The sequence below is a fragment of the Tinamus guttatus genome, unplaced genomic scaffold, assembly GCF_059628265.1.
Source record: "Tinamus guttatus ecotype Peru unplaced genomic scaffold, ASM5962826v1 Tinamus_guttatus_pri_ptg000197l, whole genome shotgun sequence".
Classification (NCBI taxonomy): Eukaryota; Metazoa; Chordata; class Aves; order Tinamiformes; family Tinamidae; genus Tinamus; species Tinamus guttatus.
In genome coordinates, this window is record NW_028288731.1 from 2,782,138 (window position 1) to 2,803,757 (window position 21,620).

General features: G+C 42.8%; 1 protein-coding gene across 12 annotated transcripts in view; it reads right to left on the minus strand.

The window, feature by feature from the left end:
* Positions 1–452: 452 nt before the first annotated feature.
* Positions 453–21,620, minus strand: part of MAP2 (microtubule associated protein 2) — a 131,667-nt gene continuing 110,499 nt past the window's right edge. For 8 of the 12 annotated variants that reach the window (XM_088523706.1, XM_010222566.2, XM_088523715.1 and 5 more), the window contains 6 exons: positions 21,429–21,490; positions 15,524–15,677; positions 13,183–13,526; positions 2,859–2,940; positions 2,243–2,355; positions 453–1,561 (listed from right to left, as the gene is read on the minus strand). In XM_088523706.1, coding sequence (XP_088379832.1) covers positions 1,346–1,561; positions 2,243–2,355; positions 2,859–2,940; positions 13,183–13,526; positions 15,524–15,677; positions 21,429–21,490 — 971 coding nt within the window. In that variant the 3' untranslated portion in view covers positions 453–1,345. Of the gene's footprint in view, positions 1,562–2,242; positions 2,356–2,858; positions 2,941–4,127; positions 4,221–13,182; positions 13,527–15,523; positions 15,678–17,365; positions 17,552–21,428; positions 21,491–21,620 lie in introns of all 12 variants that reach the window. The other 4 variants (XM_088523711.1, XM_088523716.1, XM_088523713.1 and 1 more) reach the window with 2 other exon arrangements.

Here is a 21,620-nt window from a genome sequence, read left to right on the forward strand (position 1 = left end):
CCTGTGTTTCAACTTTAGCAAAAGAAAAAATAAATAAATAAATCTAACATTCACTGTTACTACAGGAGTTGTTTTTTTTTTAAAAAAAAAAAAAAGCCCAAACCGAACTACTTTGGATTTTCAAAAAATCCAGAATTCAAACCCAACCATCTTTGGAGACCCTCTTACAAGCTTCTGGACCCCACAACAAAAACCATTCTTGGTGGAGAAAGGGAGGGAAGGAGGGGAGGAAGGAAGGAATCTTTTTTCTAGCATCACAGAAGAGACTTGCATCTGGCACTAAAACAGGGTCACGGCTTTTAGTTGTTACAGAAAGCAACTTCATGCTAAAAGTTTTTGTCTTTTTAAATGTATTCTTATGAATAGGGAAAAAAACCCTGCTAACATCTACTTTTACATACCTAAAATTGCAACACCAAAGGGTGCAAGAGACACAGATACTGTGAATAAAGTAGAATATTCAAGTATATGAGGAGGGCATATCACAAATGGCCACAGAGAAATATATATATCTATAATACTGTATCAAACAGATGGAAAGGGTGTGAAACCGGTAGTGCGCACACACATCTAGCCGCTTAACCAACATTCTACTCAGACACAAGTCCATTGGGGTGGAAGTGCTTCCTTTCGACAGCTTTTTTACGTCACTTCCCCAAACATGGTTCAAGTGTTTTTCAACTACTATTTTTAGTTATTAGTTAAATAATTTATTGGCTTTTCAGCTATACACTGACATAATTACCCAGGCCCAAAAAAAATGTTAATAACTTAGTTCAACTTTTGTTCTACTCATTTATACAAAATAACTTTTTTTTTTTTTTTTAAGTTAAACTTGAATTTCTCTATATGCCCGACCTTCTGGTAAGCAGACTCTTAATTTAACCTGTAATAACTTACAATGGGCAACTTTTTCATTTTTTATTTTCCCATCTATCAAGAGAACAGCAACTTGGGATATTAACAAGGCTCTTCAGAAAGAGGTGGATGGCCTTCAGGCACATGGAAGGTAAAAATGCATTTTATCATAGTACAGTACTCCATGCAAGACAGAGCAGAGCAACAATAATTGTCCAATGTAACATACTGCAGTTGTATACCCATATAAAGCCAGTGTCTTCCTGTTGGAAATGGAGATCAGGCCAATTTCTGCATCTACTTTTTTTCCTGTTTTTTTTTCTGTTTTTTATTATTATTATTATTATTGTATGTTAACTACAAGTCTTGGGATATGACTTAGTTTTAGACATGGTAAAGGATGAATGTAACACCTGCTCTGAGCCCATTCCCGCCAAGAGCTCATGCCTAAATATTATTACTTCATACGACGCGAAATGGAGCAGATTCATAAGCCCTGCTTGGCGAGGGCGGCCGTGACGTCTTCAGCGAGGGTCGCGAGCTGGGGCGACTCGAGCAGGTTGATGCTTCCAGAGGACGAGACGTTGCTGAGCCTGCGCGGCGAAGCCACGCTGGACCGGCCCGGGGACTGCGTGATGATCTCGGCGCCATGGTCGACGCGGGCCTTGGCGTGCTCTCTGAAGTTGAGCTTCTGGCTGTCAATCTGTTCCAGGAAAGCAAAGAATTTAACACGGGATGGGAGGGGACTGATCTAAAAAGCCCTCGCTGACAGGGCGCTTTCCAGCGTTCCTTTCCAAGGCCAACATTCCTTTCCTTTAGGTGAACTGATCCTGAATAGGGCTCGCTCTTCTTCTCAAAACCAGCTGCTCAGCACCTGCCTCAGCAGTCAGGCAGCTCAGGTCTTTTGGGACCAGGTCAGGACCCAAAAATTACTCACCGATTTTTTCCTTTTACAGAAGCCGTTATCAATAGCATGCATCATCCAGGCAGTACGATGCCTTATATTCCAACGTGCCATTCCCATCAGTTACAGCTACGTTCAAGATTCACAGTGCACCAACTTAATTTAAACATCTAAGAAAGTATCTCCCACTGACTTTCAGTAACATTTGAGTTCTTAACTTCTTTACACAGAACTGAAAACCTACCTTCAGCTTTCCTCTCTGCTATTGAATGTTGCTAGAATACATTATCCATTTACTAAAATCACTTGTTACAGATCATTTTTTGGGTGTGATTTTCTTTCAAGAAGTCTTAAACGTATCAAAGGTTAGGAATTTCACCCTGCTTAATGTGCACTGGCTTATTAATGTGTTTTGGCTATGTTAGATCCTCTCTTACTGTTTCTGTCTTTGGGCTTTTTCCCCGAGGGTTTTTCTGTTACCTTGACATTACCACCGCCAGGTACATGGTGGGCATTTTCAAGGGAACCAACTTTAGCCTGTGCCTTTTCTTTGAAATCCAGCTTCACACTTTCAATTTTCACACGTCCGCCACCTACACAAAGAAAGGAAATAAAGATTAAGAACTGAAATCACCCAGGAGAAAGTCGGACACAATACACACAGGTGCATTCATACTATCTCAGTTGAGATATAACGAGGTTAGACAAGCACCAACTACCATGCCCAATGTTACAGAAAATACAAAACCTTTGACGCATATTCAAACTTTTAAGTATGTGCTTTAGTCCTACTGACTTTGATGTGATTTAGGCACATAAGTACTTTGCTGATTTCTGCCTGTGTTTCACCATCTTATTAATCTGACATTGTGCCCCAGCAACATTGTCTGTGCCATTACTTTATCTCATCTCTTAACTGGTGGTCCTACACACGTCTTTATATAGTTAGGTAAGTAAAATTAAGAGTATCATTTCTATTATCGAAGTGTAGCTACTTTCTTTTGGACTATAAAAGTGAATGGTACCATCCATGCTTTCTTTTTTACGTACAAGGAGTGGGTCCTGCTTTGTCACATCCCATAAAATCCTACAATACCTGGCTTGTGGTGGATGTTCTTGAGGGAGCCACACTTTGAAGTCACGTGACTCAAATCTATCTTCTTGGTTACAATTTGTACCTGCCAAAATCACACATAAAATACAAAAAAAAAAAAAAAAATTACAGGAATGAAAAGAATAAGTAAAAGCCCAAGCCCGGCAGAAAAACACCAAAGTCTCTACAACCCACTGGAAAAGGAGAGATGGTTAGTGGAAAACAGACCATGCCACAAGGGAGGAAACACCTGGATTAATGCAATAAGCTTCCTTTCCACCTAGGAAGATGACAGCAGGGTTAAGTTTTTCCATTAGTAAAATGCAGAGGAGAATGAAGCAGACTGGGTTGTGAGTCCTCTTCTAAAATGTCTGTGAGCTGTCCCCTCGAGGTGGTGATTTCCAAAGCTCTGCTTGCAGCCCCCTTGGTCCTGCTTCTCAATGTGCCTCTGAGAAACAAGGAACAGTCTGGTGGCTGTTTCTTTCCTACCATCTGTTTCATATTTCTTTCCCCCATCTCAGTACAGTATGAATTTTCAGCTCAATCCATTTTAGAGAGCTTTCCCCCTCCCTGCATTAGCCTGTCTTTGCTAACGCAGCAGCCCCTCCAAGCCCGGCACACGGTCAGCGCTGGCATTTGAGGGGGCATCGTTTCCACCAGAGGAGTCAAGGCCAGCTTAAACCATTCAGACATGACTGCTAGTACTGATCAAACCCCAAGCAGCCTCTCTTCATTATACTGGAATACTAACGTGCCGGAGATACATTAGCACTCAGCACCAACCGATCATATCATCCCTCTGAGTTTGCTTTGTCCTTCTGTTTTATTTCTGTTTCCTTCCCCCTCCGACAACTGCACATGACTGACAAGATTAGCTGCGGAAAGACTGTGGCACTAGGAGACGCTCAGCCGTGCGGCTGGACTCTCGACGGGATAATTGGGACTTTCTGGAAACGACTCCCATTGGCCACTGAACCACCTTGGCTCCCGCTGCGCTTCCACTGTCAGCATCCTTGGGTCTTAGACATGACCATTCTTGTCCCACTTCCTTTTCCTGGCCAGGTCCCAGGGGTGTGCTGTGCTCTGTGCAGAAGGATCAGAGAGCCACCACTGCATACACAAGACTAACACAACTACCAGACCAGACTCACATGTGAAACAGTAGCAAGGAGGAAAATAGTGCTCAGAGGAAGGGAGGCAGGAGTGGGGCTGGCTGTGCAAGGTGGTCACCACAGCGGAGGTGCCTGTTCATAGCACGTCTGTACTACTTACATTTCCTCCCCCTGCAGAATGTTTGATGTTATCTCTGGAACCACAGCGGGACTGAATATCACTAAAATCGATCTTCTTGTTTAAAATCCTAACCTAAAAGGAATCGGAGGTAACTTACTATTCACCATACACACACACCAAGCAGGGTGCAGGACAAGGGAGCAAGGCACTTTTGCCTCCTGCTGTCGCTCCTTCTTAACACTTGCACTGAAATATGAGAAAGAAAACCACGCCATATGTTGCTCTCTTTTTCTATCTCATGAGGTGGTGGTGAAATACAAAGGGCAACGCTGAAACAACAGCACCTGGAAACCTGTAGCTGCCAGGTGACACCGCTGCGGGACTCCTTTGGGGCACAGGGAGGGGATTGTGCTGATCTCAGGTGCGTGTAAAGGAGTCCCTGGCTCCACCTGCCTTCTCTGACCAGGAGCTTTCCCTCACCCAAAACGTGCAGCCAGCTCGGCATATTCACTCCTCTAGGTTAAATACCAAGTCTTTATGCAAATGTTATGGTGGATTTTATTCACCCCTATGTTACTAACACACAGTGTAAGTTTATACTGTTTTTTTCCCACACAAGCCATATAATTTTAGGCATTATGTATTCATTTTACTAAATGGCAATTCACGAGCTTTCACTAACATATATTTAGCACAGTTCTGTTGGCAGATGTTGAAGGTAAAACTGACTGATACTGAGATGAGAGAGAGGAACAGATTTGCAGGTACCTTCTGGCTTTTTTTTTTTTACCACACCAGTAACAGAAATCAGCTGCAAACCTGCTGAAGCCATCGGTGAGAGGAAGAAGAACCTTATGAGGCCTCTACTTCCTGGCCTCAGTTTCCCAAACTGACCAAGGCTCCTTGCTAAGTGTGAAATTGCTTCCCCTGTGCCTCACCTCTCCAAAATATTTGCCTGCCTTACAGGGAGACCAGGATTTGCAGCTCCTTGCTCTTGCAGTGGTGCCAATGTCACATTCAAAAAACACATTCAGAAAACACTGGACCTTTCAAGCCCAGTCTGAACTCCAAGAACAAATTTTCATACTTCGCAGCTAAAGCAAAGAAGTTTTCCACAGTAAGGTGTTTCCTTCTCATTACAACCACTGTATCTGTCAAAATATTCGGACGTTAAGTGCTCCCTTGCTTTAACTGGGAAAAATCGGTGGCGACGGCAGGCTCAGCAACAAAGGTGACAATGGTGCCAGAAACCGCCGCAGCTGCTGGGTCACATCCAGCCGTTCAGGAGGGCATCGGCACTTCTGAACCCATTTCTGTCTTTTCAATCGATGTACACTGACACATGAAAGCGAACGGCCTCTGGAGTTTTATGTTTGTGCTTTATCTCAAATACTGTGTGTTTCAATGATGCACCCCAGTGCTATACAGGACAGGTGTCACATCAGTTACAGAAATGCACATCAGATGCGCAGCCAGATCTGGTTCCCACAGAACTTTAAGTCAGACCACGCTGGGCAAAACAGAAAGCTTTCCCAGCACTTTTTGAGCACATCTCAGTGACAGATCAGCTGCAACTCTTAGCAATAGCCACAGGGCTCCATTTACTCTAAAAAATGCTGACTTAGGGGTCATGAGGAGACCTTAGTGCTGTGGACTGGGGGCCTGTAGCTTAAAAAGGAAGCCAAAGCAAGGTGATGAGTTGAGAGGGTGCCTTTGATAAGCGCCCAAAGGTTGATTTGCACCCAGAAGTCTGACAAATTACAAATCTCATGGCCCATGGACCCGGCTAGCCGATATGTAAAGGAACAATCATCTCAATTATCCTCTCTGTCTCGCTGGGTGACATGTGCCCCTGTGTAGAGGGGCCAGCAGAAGACCTATGTATCACTTATGTCCTACGCTGAAGGCTGAAATGAGATCTGAGTGATGCGGATGCGCTGGTCATCCAGCATAGGGATGAACTGTACTGATCCATGTTCTCCCTGATTATCTGCATCTTCCTCTCCCAGAATATATCTGACTACACACAGTTAGATCACGACTGCCCTCTGTAACTGGCTGCTCCCTGAGCTATTAAACCCTAGTAAATGAACTAGTAAATCTGATTGTAAAAGTCGGAGGGAAAGTACCAGGGAGGAACTATTTAAGCTGAAGAGCAACTGTAGCTTGCAAAGAGCGCAAACTGACTGTGTATAGTAATGCCAGATGCAATCTAGAGGAAAACGTGTAACTATCCAAGCATGGAGGCTCGGCAACAGCCTCCCAGGGGAACAGAGCTACAACGAGAAAATGGAAAACGTTTAGGATGGTGCTTTATGAAACAAATTAGATGATGCAGCTGCCTGCGACAGAGGGAGTGCAAACACCATGACTCACCAGGAAGGTCTCCGTGTTCCTGTATATGTGTGTACATCTTGTGTGGGGGTGGAGGTGTGGTAGGGGTGTAGGTATAGGCGCTGTAACTGTGCTGCACATTAAATGAAAGATCAAGCCTGCTCACGCTCTCAGTCAAGAGAAGGAACGTTTTGCTCTGTGGAAGAAGCAGGCCTGATTTCTAGTCACCTCCACTGCAAATGCCAGCAGGCCGATCTCCCGCACAGATCTACGGGTAGACTCCCTCGCTCCCTCCACACTGGCCTGCTAGGCTGAGACAGGCAAGTTCCCTCCTGTCCATCTGATTCTGGATGACCAAGGCACATTGCACAGGGGCTGGAAGGTATTTTTTTGCCCAGGAGCCAGCAGAGGTTCCTTGTCATTTGTTTTGCACAGGGTGAAGTTAGGCTACGCTGGGAAAGCAAAGCCTAGACAGTAAATGCTGGGTTTATTCCACAAAACTGCCACAAAGATTGAGACAAGAACTGGTCTTGCATCAGAAATAAGGTAAATGTTAAAACCTGATCATTATCGAGAAGCATTTCTAAGCACTTCCAATATTATATGCTTCCAAGGACAGACACTACCATTTCTATGCTCCTAGTAGAGGCTACTTGCAGAGAAAAGGGAGGGAAGCCTATTTCTCTGGCCTAGCAAAGCCCCTGAAGAAAAAATATGCCTCAGACTTTGCACATCTACAAACAGAGCTTGAGATCATATTCTGATTTTGCACTGCTGGGTTTACTGGATACATACAGTAGCGAAGCTGCCAGCCTACCTGCTCGTAAGAGGTGAAACAAAAGGCTGCACTGGACACAGCATGGATAAAATGGAGTGTCCCTCCTCACTTTACTGCTAGCAAGGGTGAGGGCACTGGCACAATGCTGACCTTAAAAAAGGAAGCCAGGGCAGACACTGGGCATGTCATATTTTGGCCAGAACAGTTAAACTTTAAGACAATTCTAAGCAACTGAAAATAGATACTTCCAATACTAGGGCCCAGGTCGTCCAAGCAGCCCTGTCTTTAATACTCGTATTGCACAACGATGGCTGATTTACACCTCTCACTGTGAAGAACTTGCAGCCTTCTTTTTTCCCTTTTACAAATTACTCTATTTGTCAGTGGCCACATGGAACGAGGCAGGTCCCTAATAATGAAAAAAAAAAGGTACTTCAGCAGAACACAAAGCAAAAGGAGTGTTTTCTGAGGGCATCTCTGTTAAAGACTTGTACTTCAAAGAAATTAAAACATTTCAAAGAAATTAAAATATTAAAATATGAACTAAGTTCATATATATGTTATTAGTTGTCCCAAGTAGATAGATCTGCGTTAGATGATATTGCTTTCATAAGTATTATATACAAATAAACATTTGTTTCTTTCTCCAAAATTAACCACAGGAAGAGAAACTAATATGTCATGCTTAAACCTAATAGCTGGCTCAGTAAATCTTGTTCTGGTTATACAGATGTGGTAGAAACACTGATAATGATGCTGTGAAATACAAAGCAAAACTGCCCCTTTTCATGGCAAAGAGTTTACAGTCAAGAGACAACAACAACAGACAGCTCAAGGAAACGCAAAATCCAAGTTAGGTCAAGTGTAACAAGTGTCATGTTGTCATCACTAAGTGTAGGAATCCAATCCAAAAAATAATAAAAGAAACTGAAGGATTTTCATGCACAAAGTGTAAGAAAAATGCTATGAGCTCCATTAAATCATCTAAAAAGCAAGATTCCACAGATCCTTAAAGAAACAAACAAGAAAGATGCATTTTGCCAAATTACAGGGTTTGATCCTGAAACATTAGCGGCAACACTCCATTTTCATGGAAGGAGTATTAACAGCTTCAAACATAACCAAATAATAAAGATTTCAAATCAGATTGAACACTTTTAAGAAGGAATGAGTTCTGAGTAACTAGGCCTACATTTTCTTTACTGCAGCATAATGGAGAAAATTGGATCATTCTGTTTGAGTTCAGAAAGTATCTTGTGTTTAGCTCTTAATGGAAAATGGCTTTCTCACATCTCAATAGATCAGCAAGTCTTTTTCTTGTTTTTTTTTTGTTCTTGTTCAAGTCCAAATTTCCACAAAAAAAAAAAAAAAAAAAAAAGGCACCACGGTTCCCTTTCTCTCCTATCTAGCAAAATAAACTTCTTTCTTCTCACCTTTCCATCCGAGACAGAACATGTATTATAAGACCAAACAGCTCTGATCCAGACTGGGGGTTGCCTGAACATTTTCCCTATCAACCATTTCATTGCCAAAGAGCAGATTACTCAGAGCTCAGCTGAAAATGCCTCCCCTGCTGAACTTGGGGCTGGGATGAGTGGGGCTTTTGCAAGACTCTACATCCTGGTGGTTTCCGTGTGCTCCAGAAGAAAGTGCAGCTTCTCTCCATGATATTAATGAAAGACCAGTAACCAACACTGTCCACTACCCCTGGGATTGGTCTCCTCTAGCTTCAGGGAAGGGTTTCAGCTGTTTGTGTGAGCTGCTGCTATAGTCAGTGGAGAGACACTGTATCCCAGCTCCAAAAGAACAAAACCTGATAACCCCTGACAACAAGTTTAGTTACTCACTGACTTCAAGAGACTTTGGCTGGAGCTACACCAGACATGTCATGACCCTCCTGGGGAGCACCCGTGTTTGCAGTCTGTCCTCGGGCAACGTCATGCAGGGATGTGACCAGGCACACAGAAAGCAAAGGTCCTATCTGCACAGCGAGTTCCAATTCCCTGCTCATTTCTACCAACCAAGCACCTTCCCCCATGACACGTTCTGACACCTGCTGAAGCCTAACAGTGATTGCTTCATATTTCTGAACTATGAGTCAGGAAGAAGGATCCTTTTGTCAATAATAATTCGAGGTTTAACTGTGCAGGCTGTACTCAGGCAAGCCTCCCATTACATGAGTGGAATATGAACACAGGAGCCGCAAGATGTTATTTCTGTACAAATCTGCAACAATGAGCCAAAACTCTAAATTTCAAAACCCTAAAAATGATGCTTTTTGAGCTGTGACAGTTTTGAAGTTGTGCCAGCAATTCCTAACTTATCTTTCAATTATAGATCTGCATTTTAGGCACTTAGGGACATGGTTTAACAGGAATGGTCTTGGTGTACTACTCGTTGCAGGCAAGGATGTAAATTGTGATTATGTGCGTGTGTGTGTTGTGTTGCCAAAGCAAAAGAACTGGGCAAAGAAGGAGATATCTACCCAACCCGCCTCCTCTGCCAAATTCTCAGATGTCTTATCCATCCCTGTGCTGCTTTCTTGTAGTATATAACGTAAGTACCTATTCTCTTTAGCCATCAATTGTATCTGCAGGTGCTGGACAAGGTCCGCTGAATATCAGTGTCATCAATTTATTCAGACTCTCTCACCCATGACCAAATGCACTTTGTTTTCTACAGTTTAGGGTAAAGAGTGATTTTGTTTCTCTGAATCTTCCTACAAGTCTTTGGGGGTCACTTCATTCTCCACTATCACTTGGATATTTTGTTCTTCTATGGGTCACCTTATGCCTTACCAAGTGCCAGGCTGTTACAGAAGTTAGTGCTAGTTTACACCTGATCTGTAAGTCGGCTTCTTGCTTACTTCCTGGCCTCTGATGCCTTATAGATACTCTACCTGACTGGTGTGCTTTCATATGCTGATACGCTATCGATATGGTACAAACCACATTCACAGGCAGAATTTCAAGAAGAAAAAAAATCCCAACATAAAAAAACCTCCCTCCAGTTCTGGCATCTGAAACAGATTTCCAGCCCCTCAATTTTCCCCCATGTTTCCCTTGGGCTGTCTGAAAAATAACAGATGCAAATGGGTTACTTTTGCAAGCACAGTATTTCCTCCACAGCTGATGCACTGCTAAAATCCACCTGAAGCCCAGCAGACACAGCCATGAGCTTTGCCAAGAACGATACATTACTTCAAAGAGAAAACCAGACAACTACCTACTGGCTGCATCCTAGAGCAGAGCCCTGCACTTCTCCAGACTGCAGAATACCATTTAAACGCATCTCAGACCACCTATTTCTAGCAGGAACTTAGTGCAGGGCAACATTATTTTGCTGCTTTCCCCAGAAGCCTTTTTTTTTTGGTCACATGCAGCTATTCCTCTATTCTTCTTCAGTTTCGTGGCTTGCAAGACAGAGCTAAAATCAATCTGTTGCCTGATGAGCTTCTGATGAAAGTCAAGGTTGAAGTCCTGCATTTCTTGATTTCTTTAGCATCTGAACATCCCCTGCTTCTTAGCTCTACACCTCAGCGTCTGGCACTTTCTCAGTGCTGCTGCTTTTCTGGGACAGCTGTAAGCTAAGGGGAGACCTTGTGCTAGGTTAAGATACGCCTCTGGGAAAAGGATAGAGTCTATCTCCAGATGACGCTTTTGGGTTGCATATCTGTGCTCTTTAGCGACTGGCATGTCATGTTTATGTGCTTAACTTGCCCAGATATATACTGGCTTTTTGTCTGCTCGTCTTTCCCGTGGTTACTGCTATCAGCACTCCCAGTGCAGGCTGTAGAACTTGAGCAGCCTTCTGTTCATTTCATATATCATCACTGAAAGCAGATAGCAGATAACAGCTCATTTCAGCCGACAGAGTATTTGCCACCAGACAAGAAGCAAGCAGACCTTTCCTGTGTTTCTCTGGTAGACCCTTTAAAATCAACTGGAGAAACAGGGAAAGAACTAATCTTAAATCCTCTTACCTTGACTGAGGTATAAAGCAGACTGGAAGAACTCAGTGCATCTCTATTTGTCCCAGCCACCAGTCAGCGGCTACACAACACGGGGAATTAAAAAGTGCTTTAGCTTCACTGACCTTACCATGTAGACCCAGCACTTTTCCCATATTGTCCCCCAAGAGGGATGAAATGCTGAGTGTTGTGTGTTCTTGCAAATTGCAACGTACAACTTTCCAAAAGTGTTAAGGAAATATAGCTTTTAGGCAAAATGTTTACAAAGAAACGCAATTTGCTGTGATCCTCTGGTCTTGTGTGGCCTTACGATCCACAGAGAGTAATGGGAGGAGGCGGATGGGCTAACACGGCCTTGGTTTTAAGTCCTATCTGCAGCACCCAGGCAGGTTACGCTAGCAGCAACGTCAGCCTCGATGCCTCCTTCTTGAGGCCCCTGAACCCCGTGCAACCCGACAGGAACTCCCATGCACAGGCGTTACACAGACACCAAAATAAAGGCAGAAACGAGCTTTGCTGAAGCGCTATCGTCCTGACTTTATCTGAATAATTAGCTACAGTCCAAATCCTGGAGAGCACCGAGTGTGTGAATTTACCGTGAAAGCAGGATCAACGTCTAAGATGGTCCTTCCAGAAAAGACAACTCTTCTCACTGCCACTGCCGTAACTAATGCGGCAATCGCAGCGCCTAGGGAGGCACAAAGGGGCTGGGGACACAGGGGTTATTTTGTGGTAGGGCTGTGGTCCAGAATCAATACGAAATGCAAAAGATCTTTTAACAAAAAATAAACAAACTGATTTCTTTACCCTCGCAATTGTGATTTCCCTGTCTTTCTAGTATAAATCTTGGCAAGCTGTATTTTCTTTCTTCATTTATTTCTAAATGAAATAAAATTTCTTTCAAGGTTATGAATGGTTTTACAAGCATTAAAATATTATTAAAATGAACTACTTCATCCTGTAAGCCGAAACAGTAGTTCTTCAATGCAGAAAGCTTGCTTGGAGATAATTTGGGCTTTTATTGCCATCTACATAACCACGTGTGCAGTACCCAAAACAGAGAAATGATTACTCTAGGTCTGGCAACAGCTCTGTACAAGCAGGAACTCTTTAGAAACCCCATATTCTATGGAGACAGAGTACTCCTAATCTGATCTTTCCTCACTCCCCCAAAGCTCTAGCTCAACCTAAAAGCCTACATTTTCACTGTTCTTTCCAGAATTTATGTTAGCGCTGTCCATAGTAATAGATTTTGTTACTCTACACATATGTCGCCTCCTTAGATGAAGGTTGTCCTCAAGGTTGTATGTTTCATGGCATAACCATGCATGTTCTTTGATATTTTCCAGCTTTCAATTATATCAGCTTTTCCTGAATTCTTCTACACTCACATGGTGAGAACAGAAAATTATAATCTGCCTTCTTATGCATTCACCTTTTCTTATTTCATATGCCTTCTCCAGTTTATATTTTATGCCATTTTCTTGCTTATTCAAAACAGGCAGCAAAAAAAGAGCAGTTAAGTCTAACATGTAGCTCTTCCCATTATCTTTAGCCTAGGGTGGATTTATCAGGCTGGAGGTTGCACTCTCATTACCACCACCCAACACGAAGCACGTCAAGTAACGCGACACAGTGAAGAGTCATCCTCCTGTGCAATCCTGCTCACATTTATCTAGGTTGAATCTGAGACTGCTTCAAGGAGACAGAACCTCTCTAACTTGCTGCTAAGTGGAAGCTGCTAAGATTTAAGCTGAACGTATCTGTGGCAGGGAGTGCAAACTTTTGATCTCAGTGAGACAGTGTTAATTTTCAGGTGACAAAATACTTTTATGATGGTAATCTTTCCCCCTATCATTTATGACCACTTAAAAAAACACCCTATGTCTATGGCAGTGAGAACAGCAGCAGCAGCATTCACAAGGTAACTCAAGACAGCTTCCATCCCAGCACTGCAGTGTGGACATGAGAATATATCAAATATGGACAAATGTAAAGAGAGGAATCCTTACCTGCCCTCCTTTAGGCTGGTATTTGATATTATCTGTCGAACCGATTTTGGACCTGACATTCTTGAGGTCAGGTAGAGGCTGATTAATAACTCGTAGCTGCTTCGGAGTGGCTGGAGACTTGGGAGGAGTGCGGATGATTGCAATTTTTTTCTCAGTGGGTACCAGTATAGCAGATTTGGGGGTCCCAGGAGTGTGTGGGGTTCTGGAATAGCTCGGAGTCCCCGGAGTGCCTGGAGTACGGGAGGAGTAGCTAGGTGGGGTTCCTGGAGTGATGGCAGTGGAGCCAGGAGTGGTGGGGGTAGAAGTTCCACTTTTTCCTGTTCTGCTACGAATTGGCTCCGATCCTATATGCAAGGAAAAACAAAACAGCATTGATCATACTGACCATACTGTACCTCCCAAGGCTATAACTGTGTGAGACACAGCCCCAAGACGGTGCTGCCTGTGCTAACGCTGGAGTAGCAGACTGGGGGTCTGTCTCTGTCTTACTTAGCCAGACAAGGTAGGTAAGTTACCTCGCTAAGAGCTACCTCGTCACCTGGGATTGAGCTTGTAATTCACCTGTTTGGTGACCGAGGCACCGGTTCTGCAGCACAGATGTGTTTCCCCAAATCTCTGTGCTTCCTGCCTGGCTGACCAGACAGGACATTCCTCTCCTTAGGTGCAGCACTCCACTGCCCCTTACTGAATTTCATGAGGTTAAAGTTCAATTATTCGATTAGTGCAGGGAAAGAAGGCAATTATAGGAGGCAACTTTGATTAAAAGGTACATTCAATTTACATCTTCATGCAAGTTAAAAAAATAATACCATAACATTTTGCATTGCCTCCCTTTGGTGTCAGTGGCATTGCTAGCCCTTTTCACTTAAAATTAAGAATCAGTTTACTAGTGGCATTGTGCTTTCTGCAGCCAGCTTTGCTTGTAACTCTCTACAGCAAACAGAGGAGGCTGAGATATCTCCATCCAGTGTTTACAGCACTCAGTGTTTGCTGAGGGCACTCAGAGAAGGAGCAAACCAACACTTAGCACCTGAGAACCTCAATGCTGAATGGCTGCATATAGTTGGTTCCAACTTTTAAATGTTCAGGGATGATAAATCCAATGGACCTCTCTAAAGCATCCAAGGGGGCTTATCAAAGTCCCACTCAAGCTACTTGCTAATTATTCTGCATGCTTAACATTGATGGACCAAAGTGAATGCACTGCTGTTCCTGGGATCCATGAGAAACTCTGTTCTACACAACACATGAAACAGACTGAACATGAGACTCCATTTTCACCTGCAGTTTCTCTGAAGGATTTCTTTCTTTCCCAACCAACCCCAAACCAGATCTAAACCTTCTCACAACACCACCTGTAATGGAAAGGGGTTGTGATTTTTTTGCCCAGATTCCCCGCCACTTTGGTATATCTGTTTTTCATTGCTCAGTCCTTCCACCATATTGACAAATGCTCAATGGCTCTTGCGGTGAGCCAGCAGAACAGGCTGTTGGGCCACCTGCGAGGCACTCTGCTCACAAAGGGTCTCTGTTTTAGTCTTCGAGCATCAGCCAAGAATTTTAGAAGATGCTGTGGTAGAATTTTAACAGCTCATTCCCCTTTCTTTTAAGCTTCTTTTATGAAGGGCAGTTAGTGGTTTCTAAAGAGACAAAGGCAGAATAATTTCCATGGGAGAGCAGGGAACCATGTCAGATCCAGGGGCTGAAGCCTGGGCTAAACGCAAATTAAGTTAAAATTTTGCGGTTATTTGGTAAAATTCTGTCTTGCAATTTCTTTTGGCTTATGATTTAATAGAATTGGTCCTCACAAAAGCACCTGGATGGCTAACTACCCTGATTTCCCCTGATGACCCTTCCACTAGCTAACATCTTTGCAACTCTCAGACTAGAGAGCTTTTACCCCTAGACCAGAGCATACAGAGATCATTACAGTAAAACAGCAAATTAATGACTGAAACTATTAGGTTCAATATTTTCAGATCCATCAGAATGTTTTTATTGCCTGTTGAGATCTGTCTCATTCTTGTGGTTGCTTACAAATACCCTGCGTTAAATATCTTACCAGCCCCGAGGTCCCTGCAAAGACATTTTCTAACATAGGTTTTAAGCCTGAACTGCCCTGGGCTTTGTAGACTGTGGAAAAGATGCCCTCCTTGTCTGGTTTTAAGACCTTGCTACCTAAACAGAAACAATCTGAGGCCCTGATTTCCACCACCACACCTCAGACCTACCCCTCAGTGCTGAGGGCTAGGGACCCATGGTGTAACAACCACGGGACAAATTTAACAACAATGGGAGACAACCAGAGCAGCAGGAGAAAGTTAATATGCAAAGAACATACGGGTAGGCCGTCGTACTGAAGAGGAAAGGGAGGTTGTGAGGGAGAGAGAGTTCTCCTCTCTGTCTCGGTCTCCTGACAGACCTCTTCGAGGAGGAAGGATAGAAGAAGGTCTTGGTAGAGAGGAACGCTTTTCTGGACTCTTGCTTACTCCATCCTAGTAGTAGCAAAATAGAAAAAGGAAGGTTTAGTTTTCAAAACACCATTCTCTGGGTCGTGTTTTCTCTCTATTAATAAGGAAAGGGCAAGCCTCATCCCAGGGGCCCATATTACTACCCATGCAAGAAATTGCGGGGTTCCCATGCTCTGCTTAGCTCCCTGGCACTTCACCACAGCCAAACACCCAACAGGAGAGGACTGGCTGTGGTGCTCCAAGTAGTCAGAACTCTGATCCTCATGGGAGATATCCCTGCAACATCCCCAAGTGAGGAATTCTCCAAATCTCACTCTAGCTTGAATAACCCATTTCCTCAGAATAAACTTCACCTTTGGTGTAGGCAAAGCCTTTCACCTCCCACTGGTTTGACCAAGCATGTATTAACATTATTAGCAGTTTTACTGAAGTAAAAGGCAGAGTGCCCAGTGATTTCAGTGGATGACAGAGGACTACTAGACTACTACTGAAACCCCTGTGAAGCCAACATCGAGATCTTTCCCATGGATACAACAGAGGCAGCTGTCTCCTGAGCTACTTGAGACAGATACTCTTACATCTAAATACGGAGAGCTTCCAGATTCGATTCTTAATGAGAAACGAGTTTTTTTTGTTGTTGTTCAAGTTGAAGGTAGAAGAGTCACCTAGAGCTGAAGTGTGAAATTCTCCTGTGAATTCACTTGTAGAGTAACTGCAGTATTTGTGCTTAGAATACATTACACACTATATTAATAGGCAACATGTGAATTTTGCCTTTTCAAGCATTAACCTGTAATTTTTTTTAAGGAGAGACAATTTTGGCTAATGCTTATTTTTTAAGTGCAGGACTGTTAACCCTGTCTTCTTTCCAAACTCATCTTTTTCCATTTTGAAATCAGCAGATACCTGCTCCTTCTCCCAGTTGGACCAGTGCACAACTGAATATGCTAGAGCCAAACTTCTGGCATGTGCAGTTGAAGACACTCCTGTATAAGCAAATGATCCTCCCAAGGGCAAATGGGATGATGGTCCAAACCGGTCAAAGACTCACCAGGCACAATATGAGACAGAAAATGAATGTCAATATGAAAATGGCTTTTAAGTAGCATAATAGTCATTAACTGATGACATGCAGTATCATCAGATATGCAATGCAAGTGGAATATGAGTATCGGGAAGCTAGGATGGAAAGCTGCCAACAGCTCTAACTGTAACTTCTTCAAAGTGATGCCAAGCATAGATTGAACCTCATTCCTACAGCTTCAGCTTTTACTGCTGGTCATGAGGACTGTGCCCTCTTACACGGGCGTCTGAATTTGTTTTCAGACAGTATAAACTGTCTGGAAGTTACTTTTTTGACTTTTAAACTTCTCTTGGAAGGCAATTTAGTTTGTTTTTCTACACATTTCCCCATGAGAAAATGGATGCAACTTCTCAGCAGTCAATGGAGCAACATCCATACAATCCATAGAAGGAAGACATGCGCTTTCATGTATCATTTATTTCACTTATCTTTCCTCTGGAGAATCTCCTTTATTTTTATTGATTTTGCAGCATGCAGCCTGATTAAGCATCTTTTCTGCCATTGGATGTAATTAATACCAGGTTAACTTCACAAAGATTTACTCAAGCTCAGTGGAGACAGAATCTGATGGAGGGACTTCACCTACACATCTCTGCACTAGCTCATTCTACCAAGTTGTCTACCTTACCTTAGCATCTGATTTTGAGTAGGGCAAGCAGTCTCTTGGGCCTGCTGAGGAGGGCCGTACATAATAACTGTCTGTATCAAGAAAAGTGGTCTTTTTAGTAGTTAGTGAGCAAGCTGAGCTGGGTCTTGGAGGAAGCAATGATTTTGCTCTAGACTTTGAGGCAGGAATCTTTGACAAAGAGGCAGTCTAGTCATGAGAAAACAAACAAAAGAAAACAACATGAAGCTGAACAAAAGGAAAACACATGCAACATGGACCAAAAAAAAAAAAAAAAAAAAAAAAAGCCAAGCAATGAATTATGACGTTTCCTTTGTCTGGTAATGGTATGTCTGTGCCAGTTTTCAGACATGCAGGAAAGTTTTAGTTCTGTGTTGTTTGACTGAACACGTCTGGGTCTGGTCACAGTTACTGATTCTAGGGAGTGCCTTTTTCTGGCCATAAAAGTGGTGCCAGACACAGCAAAAGCTGGTACAATTCCTAGTGGCTGCATTATAAGCAAACACAAAACTACAGGAGCACAGACATAAAATCTTTTTAAATCAAGCTATGCATTTGAACGGAGTACCCTAGATTATGCTCAAGAATAAAACAGCATCAATCTTAAAGCTAGAGCAATATTCCCAGAGTGATAGAAGGACATGATAGCAACTGCATATATATGAAATCCTAAGAGCACCACAAGCGCATTTGGTGCCACGGTGGAAATTTGTAAGTCTCTATTGACAATGTGCAGACTTGGGATAAAACCTTTATATGCTTGAAATGTTGCCAGGAAGTGTCATCGTGATCAGACACCGGCCCAATTCTGAAAATACTACATTGAAAAATAATTAAATATCAATAGAAAATGTTGCAAATACTTTGTTGACACTGAGTGGCATTTAACTGCCCTGCAAAAAAGAGTTTTTTTCTTTGAAAGAGAATACAGCTACCCCTTGAGAAACACTTTTCTTTCTCCTAAGGGTATAATTGATGCTACAAAGAATAACTGCAAGGCTGTTTTCTTGGCAATGTAGTCCTGCTTCTCTCTGTATTCACATAAGCATGGAATTACTCATAGAAACAATCCCAGTGGGAGTTTAAGCATGAGATTTGGTACAGAACGTTAGCCATGACAAAAATGGCATTTAATCTAAGTCAGTCACCTAGACTTTCTAAATGTTCAGAAAAGGTACATGACTCATCTCTCTTTTTTTTTTTTTTTTTTTTTTTTAGAAAATGAGCAAAAAATGAGATGAATCATACCCTAGAGATATCCAGCTCTCTACTGACAAGCATCCGACTTAGACTAGATACTCAACCTACAGAAAACTAATGTTGGGGTACTGAATGTTATCTATAGAACATATGCACTAATCAACATGACTAGGAGTTGCAGAACATGATTAAGAGTTGCACAACTGGGTAATAAACAATCTCAGTCCCATAACACAGCTGAGCTAGATTTCTATGAGAGACCACCATCCAAATCAGGTGGGTTAATTATGGCTTTTTCTTAGTAATTATTTCACTTTACAGGAGTACACAAATAAAATCAGTATATAATTATTTTAAACAGAAACTGAACTATATTAATAAAAGTGTTTCTGTCAAGACAGGCTTCTCCATGTTTAGCCCAATTTGTAATCAAACAATTTTTAGGTCCCATCCAGTTGAGAAAATTCAGACTGGATTTACAAAAGCAGTATGGTATTTAATGATGCTGAAACTGTGGGAGCTGGGTACCTATCTCAGGTGGTTTTGAAAAGCAGACATTATGCAAGTACCTTTCCCCTGGTTTACCGAACTTAGATAACTAAAACTCCACAATCAGAGGTTCAAAAGCTCATTTAGCAGTTTTAGCTTTTTTCTTCTTGGGGTGGGGAGGAATTCAAAATGATTCCCCTGGTGAGACTGAAAACCCTTTGCAGATTAAGAACCTCACACAAAGAGGAGACCCTCCCTCTCCTTTTCACTCGTATTGCATACCAGTGTCCTCCATGAACACACGCATCTAATGTGGACCCTAAAGATGGACACGAGCAGGATCTTTCAGTGGAACATGCCCTGCGGAAGGCATGACCTTCAGCTAACACATCACTCCAGGATTATTAGTCTGCACCTCCCTGGTGTTGCTCAGGGTGCAAGGCACTTTCTAGCATCAGTAGAGCAGCAGAATCCAGCCTGAGCTCAGTGGTATGCTCAAGGAAGACTGGTGGGGCAAGTAAAGAAACCAAATGCCTCACACCAAACATATGCTTTACCCAGAAAGCTATTCTCAGTTTCCGTTAGCAATGTATTTTCTTTGACCTCTGCTATAATTCATGTTGATGGAAGTGACAGCTTCCCTTGGGACCAAGTTCCCTGATTTGCTGAAGGTGGGATGCAGAAAGTTCACTTTATTTCAGCAGCTAGCTAGGGAATACACATTCATAATGCATGGCCACTGTTGTTAATATTTTGCTGACACAGGTATCCAGTTCACTCCAGCAGATGGAACTGCTCAGCCTTTCCTGAACTGTCCTGAAATGCAGTATGTGTAACTGTGGTTGCAAGAGGGATGACAAACTAAAGGGGAAGGATGGTGTAACATTACCAGCAGAGAGGAAAAGGCTGCACTTGAAGGACAGAAAAGCTGGGAGACTGGAACACACACAGCAACAAGATGGGAGAGGTCTTTAGGAGGGTATAGATTAAGACAAGGCACAAAGGAGAAACTGTCCGAGAGACGGAAAAGTGTTGCAACCAAAGAAGGGAAGCAAGAGGAGGGGAAAGTAAACGGGACAGGTGTCTGATCTTTGCCCTAAGGTAAGGGACAGAAAGAAGAAAGATGCGTAGAAAGCAGACCATGTCTGAGAAGGATTATGCGGTGCTTATCCTCCGAGCGCTCCAGAAGCACTGAAGGCTCTGAAAGTGCTAGTATTCTCTTTGGTAACCCTTGATTACTCCCCGCAAAGAGATGCCAATATTAAATCTTACTGTTGACTTGGACCAGAAGCCTGTCCAGGCGTTTCTTACTAATAACAAAGCTCTAGCAATTCCTCAGTTTTGAGCTGAAATGGGCCAAACTTACAACACTACACAAAATCCCCAAATCCATGCCTGAATTCAGGAATAAATTTTGCATCTCCCTGTATAGCTTCAAGTAAGTAAGGCTGTTATCATTACTGCCAATTTATTACAATTTGTCAATGATGTGCGCAGCATTTTATGAAACACAGATTTTTGTTCCCCAAGGAACTGACAATCTGATTAGACAGATGACATATATTAACCATGGAATGCAGGAAGAAATATAAGGGGAATATTAAGAAATTTCTATGCTATGGTTAACGACAAGTAATCACTGTGCTGAAGTTGTGATCTACTATGCATCAGTGTCAAGAAAAAAGAATTGCTTATGGGAGAATGAAACGAAATTTCCTAGCGATTTTAGAGTGGAGGGACAGGAAGAGCACAGGGTCAGCATGGGAGCAGGGCAGGAGGTGCTGCAGTATTTGCTGAAGGAAACTCAGCAGAGCAAGATGCAAGGGGCAGAACAGGCTGCAGAGCAGCTGAAGGCAGGGGATGTAACTATCAGGTTAAAACACACAAAGATCAGTGGTCCAGGAAGCAGCCAGCCAGAAAGCACTTATTCACATATAAAATGCTTCTGGCTAGTAACTTCTCAATAGCCATAAGCTCAGGGCACCACGTAGAAGTGTACGGGTACGTCACAGCCTTCCAGTGAGTCTTGTGGCAGGGATTCCTTCCTACCTAGCGGTCAAGAAAGGGATCAGGTGCTGCAGACAGGGCCAAGGAACATGGTTTCCCCTGAAGCAGGAGCAGGCTCGAAATGCTGAACTACGTCCAGAAGTCTGGAGTCTGCCTTGCCCCGGGGATTTGCAAACTGTGAGCACGCACTACCTATGACTCGAGGGTTCTCCGGGAAAGATGGCTTTCATTAGCCTTTAGACGAAATATGACTATGGCAGAAACATTCTAACAGGAACACACAATTATTTACTTAACACAAAACCAACTGAAATAAGGACAAAAAAAAAGAGATTATGAAAATAGATTATGACAATATGACTTTACTCACTGAGAGTTTTTCCTTGGCTTGTTTAAATACACCAGGAGCTTGGTTTGTTTCACCACCTGCTGCTGAGAGACCCAGACAAAAACTTAATGGTTAAAAAAAATACATATAAGCAATTTCCACTTAGCATACTGTTAGAACGATCAAATGCCCTGCAACTACTGTGCAAAGCAGTTACCTTGTGAATTAGTCTTA